At 22.7% G+C, this 20,087-nt stretch overlaps 1 protein-coding gene across 2 annotated transcripts; it reads right to left on the reverse strand.

Annotated features, from left to right (window-relative positions):
* Positions 1–1,859: 1,859 nt before the first annotated feature.
* Positions 1,860–18,596, reverse strand: LOC122505918 (gamma-tubulin complex component 2-like). 2 transcript variants are annotated; one of them, XM_043617800.1, is made up of 16 exons: positions 18,352–18,596; positions 17,773–17,940; positions 14,132–14,273; positions 13,798–13,969; positions 13,530–13,673; positions 13,148–13,302; positions 12,927–13,055; positions 10,167–10,343; positions 9,924–10,098; positions 9,437–9,841; positions 9,195–9,363; positions 8,905–9,079; positions 8,675–8,818; positions 3,922–3,999; positions 2,642–2,802; positions 1,860–2,158 (listed from the first exon to the last, which is right to left on the reverse strand). In XM_043617800.1, the coding sequence occupies exons 1-16, from the start codon at positions 18,402–18,404 to the stop codon at positions 2,077–2,079; spliced, it is 2,529 nt and encodes an 842-aa protein (XP_043473735.1). In that variant the 5' UTR covers positions 18,405–18,596; the 3' UTR covers positions 1,860–2,076. The 2 variants fall into 2 exon arrangements, with proteins under 2 accessions (XP_043473735.1, XP_043473736.1); XM_043617801.1 differs by lacking the exon at positions 3,922–3,999 and having other exon boundaries at positions 18,352–18,594.
* Positions 18,597–20,087: the final 1,491 nt, after the last annotated feature.

The following is a 20,087-nucleotide window of genomic DNA, read 5'->3' on the forward strand; positions in this document are numbered from 1 at the left end:
AAATTTTTATAGAAATTCAATTATTAAAAAAGATTTTTATAAAATTTGTAGCGAGAATTCAATTATTTAAAAAAATTTAACAAATTTCTTTTCAAGAATTCAATTATTATTATTATAAATAATAAAATTCTTCACCGAAATTCAATTATTTTTTAAAGTTTTAATAATAATCGTTGAAAGAATTCAATTATTTTCAAAAATTTAAAAAAAATTTCTAGTATTTTTATAAACAATAAAATTCTTTTCCGAAATTCAATTATTTTAGAAAAATGAATTCAATTATTTACAAAATTTTTAATAAATTTCTTTGAAATAATTCAATTATTTTCATAAGTAATAAACTTTTCACAGGAATTCAATTATTAAAAATACAAAATTTCATAAAATTTTTCGAAACATATCAAATATTAAAAAAGATTTTTATAAAATTCGTCGCGAGAATTCAATTAATTATTTATTTTAAAAAATTGAACAAATTTCTTTTCAAGAATTCAATTATTTTTATAAATAATAAAATTCTTCACCGAAATTCAATTATTTTCATAAACTTGAATAAAATTCGTTGTAAGAATTCAATTATTTATAAAAATAATAAAATTCTTCACAGAAATACAGTTATTTTTATAAATTTGAATAAAATTCGTTGGGAGAATTAAATTATTTTCAAAAGTAATAAAATTCTTCGCAAAAATTCAATTATGTTAAAAAATTAAAAAAAAAATTCTTGTCAAAATTTCAAGTATCTTTATAAATAATAAAATTCTTCTCCGAAATTCAATTATTTTTAAAAAATTTTTATAACTTTCTTCGCAATAATTCCATTATTTTCATAAATAATCAAACTCATCGCAGAATTTCATTTATTTTTAGTATATTTAATCAAATGCCACGAAAAATGTATTTATTTTTAAAAATTTTATTAAAAATCGTTGATAGAATTCAATTATTTCAAAATTTGTTGATAAAATTCTTTATGAGAATTCAATTTTAACAAAAAATGTAATTAATTTGAAAAACTTTTTGCAAGAATTCAATTATTTGAAAAAAATTTTTTTTATAAAATTCTTGATAAGAATTAAGTTATTTTCAAAAATTTTAATAAAATTCTTCTTTGCCAAAATTCAATTTTTTATAAAAAGTAAAATTCATTGCGGGCATTCAATTATTTTTAAAATCAATTTTAATAAAATTTCACGAAAAGATTCAATTATTTTTTATAATTTTTAATAAAATTCTTCTTAAGAATTAAATTATTTTCAATAATTTTAATAATATTCTTTGGAAGAATATTTGATTCTTTTTATAAATAATAATATTTTTTGCGAGAATTCAATTATTTTTAATACAATTTTAATTAAATTTTCTTGAATAAATTCAATTATTATTTAAAAAAAAAATTTGATAAAATTCTTGAAATGAATTTAATTATTTTAAAATATTTTGATAAAAACTTTGCAAGAATTTAGTAATTTTCAGTGCCTTAATTTTAAAATTCAAAAGATTGAAAAAGAAAACAGATTTTAGCTCTAAAAAATATTACCGCAAATAGCAGTTCTCAATTGAAGGACGTAGTAAATTGACAAAATAAATGAAGACATTTTTTAGTTAGAAAAAATATTCTTTAATTATAATTGAATATATATTTGACAAGTAAAATAAAAAAAAAAATTATTAGTGTATAATATGGCTAAGAGAATATTTCCCAATGGAAATGAATCAAAGGCTGTACTTAATTATAGTTTAGACAATTAAAATGTAACTACAGAGTTACTGTATTTTTAAAAATTTAATTTACTTTAAAAAAGTGATGTTTTTTTTATAAAAGATTAGAAGTTAAGTTTGACATTTAATAAACCGTCTATTATCATGAAAAATTTTGTCTTCTAAGAAATGGATCAGAGAGATTAAATTTGTATAATAATTTAATAGTATTAGAGATGCGTGTGCTTGTACACTAAAAAGGAACGTAGAGATTCACAACTGCTTAATGTTAAATTTCAACAACTTGTTTGATTTCATACAAAATAAACAGTGAAGATGGCCTTTTTCGAATTTTTAAAAAAGTAGATATTGTTTTCAGCCCGAAATATCTTGAGAAGTTCTTTTTCTTGTATCACGAGCAGCAATTTTTTGTACATAAAATTGGTTAAAGTCCAACCTATAAAATTAAAAAGAATGGTTATTCACTTTAATAACTTCCAAAGTGTAATTTCAAAAGTGCACCGCGGTGAAGAAAGGTATCTTAGGATAAAAAAAAATTATAGGTTATGTTCATGACAGTTTTATCTTTAATTAAAAATGCTTTTTTAATTTTGTAAAAAAGAAAGTTTGTTTAAAAACAATAATGATTGCAAAGTGAAAGTGAATTTTTTTTAGATTTTTATTTTCTAGTTTTCATATTTGAGGGCATATCATAAACGAAATTAATGTACCTTTCTTCAGCGAAGGCTATAATTTTTCAAAACGATTTGCAAGACTTGAAATAGTCGAACATTTTTCTGAAATGCATTCTTAAAGATGAACACCGATATTAATTATTGACTTCGGAACACGAATTTGAAGTTCATTTTCCTCCAACACTTCAGAATTTTTTCCTAACCTCAAAAATGTGCATAAAAGGAAGAAAATATTTTTTACATACCGACATAAAACGTTGCGCAATTTTTCGTTATTATTATCGCAGCCGATGTCACAAATTCTTTCCAAAAGACGAATCAGCACCTCAGTAAATTTATTGTCAAGAAAACTGATTTTCTCTTCAAAACTTGTTCCATCTGCGCTTGATGATAAACTCATATCCGTCTATATGAATAAATAAATGAATAATCTTAATAAATAAATTGAGGTATTATAATTTTATGACATAGTCACTAACGCATTATAATATAGTAGAAGTATTACACATTTAATATGCTACATTATAAAAATTAATTTTAATTAAATACAATGAATATTAAATATTTTTTATTGTTAGCGGAAGCATCTAGTTATTTTGGGATGATATGCCACATGGGGGACAAAAAAGAATTTTCTGTTTAATTATTTTAATTTAATTAATTTAATTTTTCAAAACCGATTATAAATATATCAATTCTCAAACTTTTGTACTTTGGAAAGTATCCTATTTTTAAAAAACATTATAACTTTTATCAAATTATAGACTTAATATCCTCACAAGTATCCTATTCCTAGGATAAAGTATTTTATTATATAAACTTTTCTTTCTGAAAAGGATAATTTTTGAATGGAGCTTTCTTCAGCTCTTTCAATAAATACCATGCACTGTTTCAACTACATATTCATTCTAATCATTCTTCTCCTATTTTCTTTAAAAAATTCATGCAAAAACACTTTTGAATTATTAATTCAGTCAATAAAAAGTAACAAACTTGCACTTCACAACAAAGGTTTTAAATATTACAAAACTCTTCTGAGAAAACTGCCATTTTTTACTTTTGAAAATTAAAGATGTAGAAATATTGAAACACTTCTATCCAACAGTGAAAATCCGACTAGGTTTCATATAATTTACCTGAAATTCTTAGGGGCAATGAGCATTGACACGTTTGAAAATTAATAGTACACATAATATATGAAATGATAAAATAAAAAAGATGCATAAAATCTGGTAACTGCAACATTCCATCTACACTTGATGTTTGATGAATCCTTTTGGAAAAATTAGGTAAATACTTGCGAGAGATCTATCTAAGAGATCTAATTTCTAACTCATGCTGATGAAAATGGAAATAAAAAATTAATATTCTACGAAAAATTTGTTCATTCAGAACTAAAAAAGATATGAAAATGATTTTTTGCGACATGAGAAGTAATAATCATCTAATGCAATTTTAAGTCATTATTCATTGTCGAAATGTGACGATGAACACTTAATGATGTTTTTTGAAAGAAGTAGTTCACCTCAGGTTCAGAGGTGTCGTCTTGGCAGGTGCCCATCATCGAAGTCAATTCAGCATCGACGAAGTAGCGGCTCATATGCTTAATGAGGTTTTAAATTTAAAAGAAAATTATTTTTATCAAATAATACGAAATGTACTAAACTTTTAGTTTCTATTTGTATTGAAATAAAAAATTTATCGACTTATGAAGAATCATATTTAGGATGACTTATAAATTACTTTGCCAATTTCACTAATTAAGCTTTCCGAGTATTTATACTTAATTTAATTTCAAATTCAAGAGTTTTTTGATTAATAAAAAAAAGGCTTTTTTTACAACAGGAGAAATGTATTATGTACATTTTCACACTACAAACTTTGTTTAGTGGAGTTAGTAATACCAATTAAAAATTGTTAATTGAAAGAAAGATGAAAGAAAAATGTAGCATAAATAATCAGGCATCACAGTACCTTTTTTTTCCTCAAAAAAGGTGAAAAGGGGAATTTTTTTCCTCAAAAAGGGGACCAAAAGGGGATAAAAATTTATTTGTTTATACAACTTGCATATATAATTTCCTTGACTTTTCTTTGATTTCAAGACAAAATTTTGACTTTTTCCCTAAAGAATATTCTGCGATTCAGTCTAAAAATTATTAGATACTCAAAAAAATGTTCTTTTACATTTATTTACAAATTTCTTCAACTGTAAAATTATTCGAAAACAACAATAACTGTTTTTAAAAAAAATATTTAATCATTATTATTTTTCCATAGGAATTAAGATTTTCAAAACATTCAAATTCAAATCTTTTTGAAATTCAACAATTTATGAGAATATTATTATAAAACATGAAGAAAATGATCACTCCGAGTAATAAGATCATTATTTTTTACTATAAAAAATATTTTTACTTTAACTTCTTCAAAATTATTTTCATCATTTCAAATCAATTAATATTTTCTAAATTTTTTAACTAAAATTTTTTCTTCAAATCAATTATTTACAATAATTTTTTTAAAAATTATGAGAATTTTCAAATGTATTTGTTTAGAATTCAATTTTACGAAATTACATCGATTATTCAGAAATTCTTCAATTAAATATTAAAAACTTGAAATAATTTCAATTAAACTTTTTGAAAAAATTAATTCTACAGAATTGTTAGTTAAAAATATGAAAAATTCATATTTTCAAAGATTTCAATTTAAAACTTTTTCAAAATTCAATTATTTCTAAAAATTCACGCTACAATAATGGTTTTAATATTCAATTATAATCGAAAATTTTAACTGAAATCCATTTTTAAATTAATTTTTATCAAAAAAATTCTACTAGAATTCAATTATTTAAATAAAAAAAGAAAGAATTTATATTGAATAATTAAACGTTTCTTAATATTGAATTCTCATAAAAAATTTTATCAAAAAATTTTTAAATAATCAAATTCTTTCGACGAATTTTAATAAAATTTTTTAAAAATAATTACATTTTTCGTGGCATTTAATTAAAATTATACTAAAAATAATTGAATCTCTGTGAAAATAAATTGAATATTTCTAAAAATAATGGAATTATTGAGAAGAAATTCATAAAAAATTTGTTATAATAGAATTCTTGTAACATTTTTTTTATTTATGAAAATAATTAAACGTTTGCGTAGAATTTTATTAAAATTGTTCTTAAATAATTGAATTCTTGTGAAAAATTTTATTAAAATAGTAGATATTGTATATAATTGAATTTAGGAAAATTTTTGCAAATAATTGAAATTTTGCAAAGAATTTTATCAAATTTTTTGAAAATTATTGAATTTCTGCGAAGAATTTTATTATTATTTAAAATACATAAATGAATTTTTGCAATTATTTAAAACTTCTCCAAAATAAAAATTTTTTTTAGTGTTTTTAACTAAAATTTCTCGATAAATTTATTATTTTTAATAATTAATTAAATATATATATATATTAAAAAATATAACTCATTTTAAAATTATTTAAATTTTGAAAATTTTTGCAAAAATGTAAGTTCTTTAGAATTTCTAATAAAATTCATTAAAAATTGAAATTTTATAAAATTTGAAGATAAAATCTTTTCAAATTCATCTATTTATGAAAATTGTAAACGAAACTATTTTAAAGTTGAATTAATTTTGAAATGTATAAATAAAATTATACATTATAATAATCGTAAGTTTCGTTTCCGTTAGCAAATTATCTGCATTCATTTGTTTGTTTTGAAAATTTAATTTTGTGGGTTAAGTATTGGCATTATTTATATATTTTTTAATGTCAAACTTTTTAATGTGGAAAATACTTTACATATTTAATAGTCTCGACTCTTTGGTAAAAAATCTAAAATTATCAAAAATTCGAAAAATTTCAAAAATCCGTTTTTCTTAAAATTCAAAATTTTTTCTTCTCTTTTATGGGATTTAGCTTCATTATTTTTGTGCTTTTGGAAAATACTTTACATATTTAATAGTCTCGACTCTTTGGTAAAAAATCTAAAATTATCAAAAATTCGAAAAATTTCAAATATCCGTTTTTCTTAAAATTCAACATTTTTTCTTCTCTTTTATGGGATTTAGCTTCATTATTTTTGTGCTTTTGGAAAATACTTTACTTATTAAATTGTCTCGACTCTTTGGTAAAAAATCTAAAATTATCAAAAATTTGATTTTCTTAAAATTCAACATTTTTTCTTCTCTTTTATGGGATTTAGCTTCATTATTTTTGTGCTTTTGGAAAATACTTTACTTATTAAATTGTCTCGACTCTTTGGTAAAAAATCTAAAATTTATGAAAATTATCAAAAATTCAAAAATCTGAATTTCTTAAAATTTAAAATTTTTTCCTCTTTTTTATGAGATTTAGATTCATTATTTTTGTGCTTTTGGAAAATACTTTACTTATTAAATTGTCTCGACTCTTTGGTAAAAAATCTAAAATTATCAAAAATTCGAAAAATTTCAAAAATCCGTTTTTCTTAAAATTTAAAATTTTTTCCTCTTTTTTATGAGATTTAGATTCATTATTTTTGTGCTTTTGGAAAATACTTTACTTATTAAATTGTCTTGACTCTTTGGTAAAAAATCTAAAATTCGAAAAAATTCGAAAAAATTCAAAAATCCGATTTTCTTAAAATTCAACATTTTTTCTTCTCTTTTATGGGATTTAGCTTCATTATTTTTGTGCTTTTGGAAAATAGTTTACTTATTAAATTGTCTCGAATCTTTGGTAAAAAATCTAAAATTATCAAAAATTCGAAAAAATTAAAAAATCCGATTTTCTTAATATTCAACATTTTTTCTTCTCTTTTATGGGATTTAGCTTCATTATTTTTGTGCTTTTGGAAAATACTTTACTTATTAAATTGTCTCGACTCTTTGGAAAAAAATAAAAAATTATTAAAAATTATCAAAAAACCGAAAAATTGAATTTCTTAAAATTCAACATTTTTTTTTCTTTTATACCATTTAGCTTTATTATTATTTGAATTTTTATTCAAGAGAAAAAATGGAAAACTGAAAAAATTTAGAATTTTTTAAAAATTACAGGATTTTTCCATGATTTCCCTGATTTCCAGAAGCCTTTTAAAAATTCCATACCATTTCCATGATTTCCATGATTTCCAGATTCTGTAGGAACCCTGCTTTTGTCTGACTTTCTTCTAAATTATCGATTTCAGTGATTTCTGGGGTGAATTTGGTTAAGTTGTAAAATGATTAATTTCTATTTGAATTCGTTTTTTTTTAATGTAGAAAATCTGATGTTAATTTAATTCTTTTTTCGTTATGCACGGCAAAAAATATTTAGCTGGATGAACTACAGATTTCACTTTAGTAGCGAAATTATTTAGTGCTTCAATTAATACTTTCGTTATTCTAGAGAAACTTATCGCTATTTCAAGTAAAACTTTTTTCAGTGTGTAATAATTATTATTTCTTTAAAAAGTATTTAATTTAAAATGGCTTTATAAAATAAGCAATGCAAAAGATGATCCAGATACTAATTGTAATTGTTCTAGCCATAGTTTAAGTCTAGTAATGTAAATTCTATTTAAATTGAGACCATTGAGTGAAATTATTTGAATTTTAGTTAGTTAAATCTCTTTGTTAGGTTATAATAATTATTTCTTTAAAATTTTTTAAATTGTTTAAAATAAGCAGCCCCATACAACATTCCCGCGCGGATAGTTTGGCTAGTTCATTAAATAATTTCCAAGTTATAATTTTATGATAGTTGTTCAAGAATTAAGTTATTTTGAAAGAAATTATTGTTAGAAATGGAAAAAATTGAAGGTTTTATATTAGAATTTTAGTTTTTTCTAGAAAAAACTATTAATAATAATATTTTAATTATTTGATTGTTAATTAATTATTTTTCTAAAGGTCTGCATTCTGTTGAATGAACCTCCTTATAATTTATAAAATTCTTTTTACGATGTCTATATTATTTAAATGATTACCATAAAAAAACATATTTATATTATGTTGTGGTGTTAATAATCTAAATCAGATATAAAACGCACTGAATTCTATAACTTTGAGTCTAAATTTTATGATTACACTTTGAAAAAAATTTCAAAAAAAGAAAAACTTGTTTATTTTTGATTAGAAAAAGGTGAAAAGAGGGACAAATCAGCAAAAAAGGGGAAAAGGTGACAAATCGTGAAAAAAGGTGAAAAAGGGGATAAAATTGAAATAAGGGGACAAAAGGGGAAAAGGGGACCAACTGTGATGCCTGTTTAAATTAAAAAATTCTAAATATTTTACCTGCATAAATTCACAAAATTCTACACAAGTGGCGCAAATTCCAGTTATGCATGTTAGCAGATCGGGATCTGTGAGCATACATTCTCTTAGGCAACTGTCCTGCAGATCTTGATGTACGCTCAATACATCATCGACGTTAGTAACCTGTGGAAAATTAGCGTTGGAAGAAGAAAATAATTAGCAATTTTCAAGAATAGAGGTATTTTCGTTTATTGTTTTAATAAACTTACTTTGCTCATTTTATTTAAAAATAATTGCCAATTAGGTTCGATCACCTCGACCATCATATAATATTCCAAATGTTGGATGCAATCTAACATTCGCTGCCTTACAGAGAAAGCTTGTCGATAAGCCATTGCAGCTTCATGAGTAAAAGTCTTTGCGATTTTGTTGCTGATCCATACTCTGAATACACAAATAATCATGCTTTGCATTTTAAGAATACTTTAAAGTTTAAATAAATAAATACTGAGATACTATAATAAATACTCTAAATATAAAGAAATACATAAAGTGTTACCTGCAAAGAAGTCTTTCGATATGCTTGCAGTAGAACAAATGTCTAAATAACATTTGGTAGCAAGCTATAGCTTTTCTGTTGATCACTAACGAAACTGGCCACTTTAAATCGTAATTAAAAACAAATGCCTCTAATCCACTCAGTACTTTATCTGTTTGCATGCAAAATTCTAAAAATATACAAGTACAATAATAACACGAACTTAGAATTGATTTTAGCAAATTTTTTTACAATTACAATACCTTTCTCCTCGCTTGTTTGAATCAACAATATTCTAAACATCTGATATTGAAGATCGTAGGGAAGTAATTCTGGTTTCAAATCATCTTTATAGGGATCAGAATCTGCAGTCGATAGACGCAAAGCTACTTCAAGAAGTGAAGCCAATCGATGAATTACAATGTCATCCATATTTTTGCTTAATTCCGCTTCGCAAAGGTTCATAAATTGCACAACAAAATCACCCTGAGCGAGAAGAAAATAGCTTTTAATGCTTCGCAATCTTCCCATTAAATCATTTTCCTGAATTAGAACTTCAAGTAATGTTCTTGCCGCTTCGGAATAAGCTCTATCAATAATAGCAATGTACTTTTGATCACGATGTTGATAAACCAGAGGTTCTTGCTTTCTATATTCAACAGTTTTACCTAATTTTACAAAAAAAAAAAAAGATAAAAGTAAACCAACGCAACCAACAGTTTTTCAGGGTGGGTTATTTTATCAACATACCACATTGCCTGATGACGTTAAAGTATTTTCCAGTTCTGAGAATCGTTTGTGCAAGATCATTGAGAAAAATTGGAATCCTATCAGGTCTCATTGTGTACCTCTTTTCCCAATAATCCGCTGAATAATCCATAGGAAGCTCTTCCCTTTGGATAAGCTCGTTATCTTCTACAAGAAACTAAAATCAAGAACAATTAGATGCAGTGTATAAATTTTCTTCCATCACAATGAATTAATAAAACTAACCTCTTGATATGGATCGTAGATAACACCTTTATACACCCATTTTTCTAACATCTTCATATATGGAACACTTGATTCTTTTATTAAAAATAAACAAAGTTCTTTGCACTTTGCGTCTCCGCTCATCGAATTTACCTGCTCGTGAAGTAAACTCAACACTTTTCCACCTCTGGCATTTGCCTAAAAAAGAAATTATTCTTTAATTTACATTCGGAATCAGGGTTGCCACGCTTTTCCTCATTTCAAATTCCCTGACTTTTCTAGGTTTTCCAGGTTAAAAACGGAATTTTTCCAAGTTTTTAAAACTACATTTATATTTTACAAAATTTTAATTTTTATTTAATTTTTAATTTTACCAAATTCCCTGATTTCCAGGCAAAATGACTTTTTTCCTGTTCTATTACATTTATTTACGAATTTCTTTAATTGTAAAATTACTCGAAAACATCAATAACTTCGTTTTTAAATGCATATTTAATAATTATTTTTTTTTTACAGAAATTAAGATTTTCAAAAATTTGTAATTCAAGAATATTATTATAAAACATGAAAATAATAATTAAAACTTGAAAACTATCATTATTTTATACTATAAAAATATTGTTACTGTAATTTCTTCGAAATTATTTTCATTTCAATTCAATTCTTCATTTCTAGAATTTTAAACTAAAATTCTTTTTCAAAACAATTTTTTTTTAATAATTTTTGAAAAAGTTCTTCTTTGAGAATTTTTAAATCAATTTGTGTACAATTCAATATTATACCTAAAATTTCGATTATTCTGACATTCTTCAATTAAATAAATTAGAAATTAAAAACTTCAAATTATTAAAAAAAAATTCCATTAAACTTTTTAAGAAAAATTAATTCAAAATTTCCTTTAAAATCTTGTAAAGAATTCAATTATTTTTAAAAATAGTAAAATTATTCACAGGAATTCCAATTATTCTCAAAATTTTGAATAAAATTCTTCGAAATAATTCAATTATTTTTAAAATTGACAAAATTCTTCAATATTAATTTTTACGTAATGTCAATTATTCTGATATTCTTCAATTAAATATATATTGGAAAAAAAAAATTAAAGAAAAATTCAATTAAACTTTTTTGAAAAAAATTAATTCTACAGAATTGTTTTAATCAAAAAGTACGAAAAGTTAAAGTTTTCAAAGATTTTAATTTGGAATCTTTTCAAAATTCAATTATTTCTAAAAATTTACGCTATTAGCTTTCAATATTCAATGATAATGTAAAATTTTAACTTAAATTAATTTTTAAATCAATATTTACTAAAAAAAATTCACGAGAATTCAATTATTGAAATACAAATAAAATGCAAATAAATAATTTATTGAATAATTGAATATTTCGTAAAATTGAACTCTTAAAAAGAATTTTCTCAACAAATTTTTAAATATTTGATTTCTCCTGACAAATTTTAATAAAATTTTTAAAAATAAGTTCATTTTTCGGAAATTTGATTAAAATTTTAATTAAAAATAATTGAATTTCTCCAAAGAATTTTTTTTAGTGTTTTTGAAAATAATTGAAATTTTGCCAAGAATTTTTGTAAATTATTCAACACAATTAAATTTCTGCGAAGAATTATATTAATTTTTGAAAATAATTCAATTCTTGAGACGAATTTTATTAAAATGTCTTTTTTAATAATTGAATTCTTTTTATGAAATTTTATTGAAATAGTAAACATTGAAAATAATTGAATTTTGACAAATTTTTGAAATTATTTAAATTTTTACGAAGAATATTATTAAAGTTATTTTGAAAAAAATTGAATTGTTGCAAAGAATTTCATTAAAATTTTTGAAAATAATTTAATTTTTTCAAGAAATTTAATTAAAACTTATTATAGAAAATAATACTTAAATTCTAATATAAATAAATTGTAGCAAAGGTTTTTAAAAATATTGAATTTCTTTGATGATTTTTAATAAAATTTTTAATAATAATTTCATTTTTCGAGGAATTCCATTAAAATTGTATTAAAAATAATTGAAAGTCTGCGATGAGTTTTATTATTTATGAAAATAATGAAATGTTTGCGTAGAATTTAAAAATTTTTTTTAAATAATTAAATTCTTTTGGGAAATTTTATAAAAGTAGTAAATTTATTAAAAATCGTTGAATTGATAAAAGTTTTTTAAAATAATTGAAATTTTGCCATAAATTTTATGAAAATTGTTGAAAATAATTGAATTTCTAAGAAGAATTTTACAACTTTTGAAAATAATTGAATTTCTGCAATCATTTGTAATTGCTTCAAAATTCACTTTCTTTTAGTGTTTTTAATTAAAATTCTTCTATAAATCCATTGTTTTTAATAATAAATTAAAAATATTGATTAAAAAATTTAACTAATTTCAGAAGAATTGGAATAATTAAAATTTCTCAAAAATCTACGTTCTTTAAGACGATTTCTAATTAAATTCATTCAAAATTGAAATTTTACAAAATTTCAAATTAAAATCTTTTGAAATTCATCTGTTACTTATGAAAATTGTAAACGCAATTCTCTTTTAAAATTCAATTAATTTTGAAATATTTATGTAAAATTAGATTTCAAGAATAAACTTTAGAAAATAACAATTTTCCAGGATTTCGATCAAAATTCCCCGACTTTTCCAGGTTTTTTCAAGGTTTATAAAATTCCCTGACATTTCCAGGTTTTCCAGGTTGCATGGCAACTCTGATTCGAATCAAGAGAATTTTCTATTTAGTTACAATAAACATAGATATACAAACTTTACAAATAGTTGACGTAATCTGTGAGAGAATTGACATTGTTGCCATTGTTGGTTGAATATAGAACCACATTTTCTGTAAATTCAGTTTTCCACGTCTGTGCTCCATTTCTAATTGTACCAGGAACAACTAAAAAAAGTATAAAAACAAATTTTAAAAAATAGTAAAAACTTGTTAGAATTTACAGAAATAAAATCAATGAAACTGAAGAATCTAAGTACCAAATAATCTTTGAGTAGACATCTCAAAGCACTTCTTAAGGCGTGATTCACTTGACCTGAATCGGGTAAATCTTTTTCCTCAATAAATCGAACGGTTATTGAATAATATGAAGCCAATGGCAAAATTTGTTGCGTCAATTGTCGGTATGAAATACCTAAAATTTCAATAAAAGTAAACTATAATTTTTAGTATTCGTCTTCTAGCGTGAGTCTAAAAACAAAAAAAAAACAAAAAAAAAAAACGTAATAACGTCTAAAAACGTAATTTGTAATCTAGACTAATTTTTATAATTCACGACGAAATTCAAATATAGACGAAATTAAGTAACGTTTTTTAAACGTTTCATGCTAGTTTCAAAAATTCGTAGAAATTAACTCTTACCAACATCGGGTGATATTTTGAATACAACTGCATCATACTGACTTTTCAAGGATTCTGAAACTATGTAAGTTCCATCGATTCCTTTCAAACAGTTCAAAAGATCCCAGAGTAGTACTGATTCTTGAGATACAATAGGCACAGCCTCTGAAATATTTGTATTAAAAATTATTAAAATTTCTCACTTTTAATTCAATGAACTTCAGTTCTTATTAGTTCAACTGAAAATCCATTATTTGCTGATATAGACAATAACGAAAAAGTAACGTACTTTGACAAGGAACAATGGACATGTCGTTATGAAAATCCCAAGAAATTCGAGGCCTTTCTATGATCCAATTCGGCCTTGCAATTGCTTGATCACTATGTCTACCAACAGTTCCAACATGCCTGCTAAATTTCTTTTCACCCTCAACTGCGGCTTTTATAACACTCTTGCGAATCTATGAACAATTTTTATTTCAAGAAAATTCTTTTCTTTTCAATCAATAATATTAAAAATTAAAATTTTAAATGCAATTCGAGACAAATAGTTGGAGCAAATTTTTAGAATTTTTCGGATTATATTGTAATAAGTTCACAAAATTAAAACTTGTAAAATAAACCTTTGACAAGTCATCTTCCGTAATTGATTTTGATGAAGGTGTGGTTGTTGAAGTCAATATGACTTTTGCTAAAGATTCTTTTAAATCCTCATCCAGAGTTAAAAATTGCAAAAGTTGTGTGAAGGGCCCCAATAGATCCACCCTAAATATTTAGTATTATTTTATAAATTTTCAAGATAAAAAAAAATTAAATGAAGTAAAAAAAACATATACCAACGATTATCAGGATTGCCAGAAAAAATTAATTTTGTTTTTCCCTGACTTTTCCATAAAATTTTCCAAAAATAAAAATTAAATTATTTACAAAAATTTTAATAAAATCCTTCGCAAGAATTCAATTATTTTTATAAGTTGTAATAAAATTTTTCACATGAATTCAATTATTTTCATAAATAATCAAATTTTTCATAAGATATCAATTATTTTTAAAAAATGTAATAAAAATTCGTTGCAAGAATTCACTTATTTTCCTAATAATAAAATTCTTCACTGGACTTCAATTATTTTTAATATAATTTTAAGTGAATTCTTCAAAAAATGTACAGGGTTACCACGCTTTTGCTCATTTCAAATTCCCTGACTTTTCCAGGTTTTCCAGGTTAAAAAACGGAATTTTTCCAAGTTTTTAAAACTACATTTATATTTAACAAAATTTTTAATTCAAGCCATTTTGAAATTAAAAATCTTATAAAAAAATGTTATAAAACATGAAAATATCGATAACTCCGAGTCATCGATATCTTCATGTTTTATAATAATTAAAATTGACCAACTGATAAAATCATTATTTTATATTATAAGAATATTTTTACTGTAACTTATTCAAAATTACTTTCATCATTTTAATTCAATTATTGTTTTCCAAAATTTTTAACTAAAATTCTTCTTTAAATTAATTATTATTAATTAATATTAATAATTTTTAAAACAATTCTTTCAACATTTTCAAATCCTTTTGTTTACAATTCAATTTTACGAAATTTCATCGATTATTCGGAAATTCTTCAATCAAATATTAGAAAATAAAAACTTCAAATAACTTAAAAAACATTCAATTGAACTTTTTCAAAAAAAATTAAATCTACACAACTTTCAGTTAAAAGTATGAAAAATTCAAACATTCAAAGATCAAAATTCAATTATCTACAATTTTAACTGAAATTCATATTTGAATCAATTATAATTAGAAAATTCTACGACAATTCAATTATTTAAATACAAAAATAAGTAATTTTTGAATAATTGAATATTTCTTAAAATTCAATTCCCATAAAGAATCGTTATCAACAAATTTTTACATAATTGAATTCTATCAACGAATTTTAATAAAACTTTTAAGAATAATTACATTTTTCGAGAAATTCGATTCAAATTGTATTAAAAATAATTGAAATTCAACAATTAGTTTTATTATTTGTGAAAATAATTGAATCCCTAAGAAGAATTTTATAACTTTTAAACAATATTTAATTTATGCGAAGAATATTATTATTCTTGAAAATAATTGAATTTTTCCAATAATTTCTAACTTTTACAAAATTGAATTTTTTTTCGTGTTTTTAACTATACATCTTCCATAAATTTATTATTTTTAATTAATTTTTGAAAAAGTTCTTTAATATTTATAAAAATAATTGAATCTCTGTGAAAATAAATTGAATATTTTTGAAAATAATGGAATTATTGCAAAGAAATTTATAAAAAAATTTGTAAATAATTGAATTGCTGTGAAATATTTGTTATTTATAAAAATAATAAAAGGTTTGCTTAGAATTTTATCAAAATTTTTTTTTAAATAATTCATTTCTTTTGGAAAATTTTATTAAAATAGTAGATTAAAAATTATTGAATGGAGAACAATTTAAAAAAAAATTGAATTTGTTAAAAAGAATTTCATTAAAATTTTTGAAAATAATTGAATTTTGGAGAAAAATTTTAATATTTCTAAAGATAATTGAAATTTTGACGATAATTTTTTCGAACTTTTGTATCCATAATTAAATTTTTGCTAAGAATTTTATTACTTTTAAAAATAATTGAATTCTTCAGACGAATTTTTTAATAATTTTTCTTTCTAAATACCTAATTGAATTTTTTTGTGAAATTTTGTTGAAATAGTAGATATTGAAAATAATTGAATGTTTATAAATTATAGAAATTAATGAAATTTCTACGAAGAATTTTATTAAAATTATTTTGAAAATAAATTGAATTGTTAAAAAGAATGTCATTAAATTTTTTGAAAATAATTGAATTCTTCGAAGAAATTTAATTAAAAATGTATTGACAATAATATCTGAATTCTAATAAATAAATTATAGGAAGGCTTTTTAAAATAATTGAATTTCTTTAATGATTTTTAATAAAATTTTTACGAATAATTACATTTTTCAAGAAATTCCATTAAAATAGTATTAAAAATAATTGAAATTCTGCGATCACTTATATTTATATTATTTATGAAAATAATTGAAAATCTATAAAGTTTTTTATTATTTATGAAAATAATTGAATCTTTGTAAAAAACATTTGATTATTTATGAAAATAATTGAATTATTGCGAAGAAAAATTGTGAAGGCAACTCTTTTAAAATTGAATTCAGAAGTTTGAATTGAGAAAATTGAATTAAAAAAATCAGATTTCAAGAATAAGCACAATAACTTTAGAAAACAATAATTTTCCAGGATTCCAATCAAAATTCGATTATTCGAAAATTTTTCAATTAAATATATTTTAGAAAATAAAAACTTGAAATAAATAAAATCAATTAAACCTTTACAAAAAAAAAAAAAAAAAATTAATTCTACAGAATTGTCGGTTATAAGTATGAGCAATTCAAATTTTTCCATTATTTTTAAAAATTCATGCTATAATGCTTTTAATATTCAATTATTATCGAAAATTTTAACTGCAATTCATTTTTAAACCAATTTTAATTTTTTAATTTCTCAAAATACTGAATTCTCATAAAGAATTTTATCAAGAAATTTGTAAATAATTGAATTTTTTCGACAAATTTTAATAAAATTTTCAAGAATAGTTACATTTTTCGAAGAATTTGATTAAAATTGTATTAAAAATAATAATTGAAATTCTATTATGAAAATAATTGATTTCTTTTGAAGAATTTTAATAAAATTTTTAAAAATAATTACATTTTTCCAAGAATTTACTTAAAATTGTATTAAAAATAATTGAAATTCTGTCAATAATTCTATTATTTAGGAAAATAAGTGAATTTTTGCAACGAATTTTATTACATTTTCTTTAAATAATTGAATTCTTTTAAAAAATTTTATTTAAAAATAATTGAAATTTTGCTAAAAATATTATTAAAATTTTTGAAAATAATTGAATTTTGGAGAAGTATTTTATTATCTATTTTTAAAGATAATTAAAATTTTAATGAGAATTTTTTTTTAATTTTTAAACATAATTGAATTTTTGCGAAGAATTTTATTACTTTTGAAAGTAATTGAAAATCTTAAACCATTTGTAACTTCTCAAAAATTCAATTTTTTCCAGTACTTTAATAAAAAGTTCCTGGCTTTTCCCTGATTTCCCTGACCTGTGGCAACTCTGGATTATATACTTTAGTTCGAAATTCTAAAGGTCGCAGTAAGAAATTAAAAAAGCTTACTTCTTTGATTTAAGTTCCTCATATTTTTGAAGAAATAATTCTGGATTAGGGGCATTTTTTGCTACTTGTCGTATACAACTTTGTGTAACGACTGTATTCAATGCAGAAGGGGAAGTTGTCGCTTCCTTGTGAATTTTTTCTACATATTTTTCTGGTGGAGCAGATGATCTGTAAATAAATTTTGATTTCGTATGAACGTTGTATATTATTAGAAAATATTAGATTAATTTTAAAAGTGGGTGATCCATTAGGCTGATGAAATGAACACTCCGATAAATATATGTAATGCGCTTTCTATTCGTTTGATGGAACTTAAAATAATTAAGAATGAAAAAGCTATTAATTAATATTTTGCCCTTAAAAATTACTTAACAAATTATTAAGAAAATAGGTAGATACAAATTTTTTATAAACCATTCTATGTATATTTCGCTATATATTTAAGAAAACGATTTTTTTTTAGAAAGAGAATAATAGCTGACAATTTGTTAGTTTTTAATTAAATTAATTAATTTGTTTTTGTTGAATTGAAATTGACCTGATTTTCGCTTAAGTAAGTTCAGTAAATTTTCTACTTACCCCAATAATTCAATTAATTCTTTAACTAAATGATGAAGTTTAAATTCACTCATTACGATGACTTGTATTAAACTCTACATTAGACACTGTCAGTGTCAAAGAATAATACTTTAAAGAAATGTAATTTGGATTTATTATAAAAATATAAGAAATAGTAAATTATAATTTCGATCTTTCGAAATATAAACACATTTTGAAGGGTTATGTTCTTCTAATGAAACATTCAAAATAAACACCTACTAAACACACACATTCTTAAAATTTTCTAAAGGTCTAATCACAACTGAAACAAGTTGCTGTTGTTCCTTAGGTTATGTCCACAATATGCTGTTTTCATCTTTTATCCTTATCAGATTAGGGAACAGTGTGACAGTACCCTAAGGTTTATGCCTGCTGCGTTTTGCGTTGAACGCAGTGAGTGTAACAAAAACAGCATATATTTATCTTTCTCTTCTTGTTCAAAGCAAAACAAAAAGTAGTTTAAAATTATGTTATTGCATATTTTTTTATTGCAGTGTGTCTCCTACAACATATTTATTTAATATTTTCAGATTTGTAAACAAGAGACACAACATAACCTATAAACTATATTCACCCACTAACTCCTTTACTTTTGTGAAAAGAAAATGTATTTCCACTTCAAATTTTCATTAAATATTTAGAGTAGATATTTTTTTAATAATTTAATGAAGTAAAAAATGTTTTTCCATAATGAAAACAATTTTTATATTGACAGGTGCATTTCGAATGTAAACATAACCTGAAACACTAATGTGATTTGTTTTACTCCATAATATATTAAATATTTAATGAGAAATGCATCATTTTAATAGTTTTTAAAATTTGCGTGTAAAGAAACCGAAGCAATTTTTAACTCCACAAATAGCTTTATTCAACTTTTTAAAGGCCAACACAGAATAGATCTGTAACCGGAACCGCAATCGTAACCGTAAGCGTAAGAATGAGTTAGAGAAGGATAACAATATACCTATCCTTCTTTAACTCATTCTTACGGTTACGCTTACGATTGCGGTTCCGGTTACAGATCTATTCTGCGTTGGCCTTTATGGAAAAATAATTAAAAAGACGTCTAAAACATGTGTGTTTGTTAAAATTTGACCCCGTTGCGACCGCCATATTTGTTAGTGACGTTATGATTTCAGATCCCTATAGTTTTTCCAAAAGTAGTGTGACCGTACCATTATTTACATCTGTTGTAGAAGCTCCCTTATTGGGACGCGTGCATTCACCTCAAAATGAAAAGAGCATAATGGCCATTTAAGTGGTCAAACCCCAAAAAAATTTTCCCGACCCTTTAATATGACCCCTGATACTTAAAAGAAATCTTTCGTGACCAAAGTTAATATTAAAGAAGAAATAATTTATAATTTATATATTTAAAAGCTATACCTTACACTAAGAAAATAATAAGTAAATTCACAATTTTCTAAGAAATAATTCTTAAAAATTGTCGATTTTAAAACTTAACAAGTAGAACAATCGCATTTAGTGTGACGTTTTTCCATAGTAAAGTATAAAGGTCACGTGACCACTGAATAACATGACCTTTAAGGGGGGTGTCAAAGTCGATTGGATTTTCCGGATTTTCCCATTGCAGCTCTATAATGTAAAGTTCCATCGACCTTGACATCCCCTTAAAATTATAAAATTGTTATTTGAGTTTTGATTATTTTTCTATTTTTAGGACCTTAATTTTTATATATATAAACTTTTTG

Source organism: Leptopilina heterotoma, unplaced genomic scaffold, assembly GCF_015476425.1.
Source record: "Leptopilina heterotoma isolate Lh14 unplaced genomic scaffold, ASM1547642v1 Lhet_38, whole genome shotgun sequence".
In the NCBI taxonomy this organism is placed as follows: domain Eukaryota; kingdom Metazoa; phylum Arthropoda; class Insecta; order Hymenoptera; family Figitidae; genus Leptopilina; species Leptopilina heterotoma.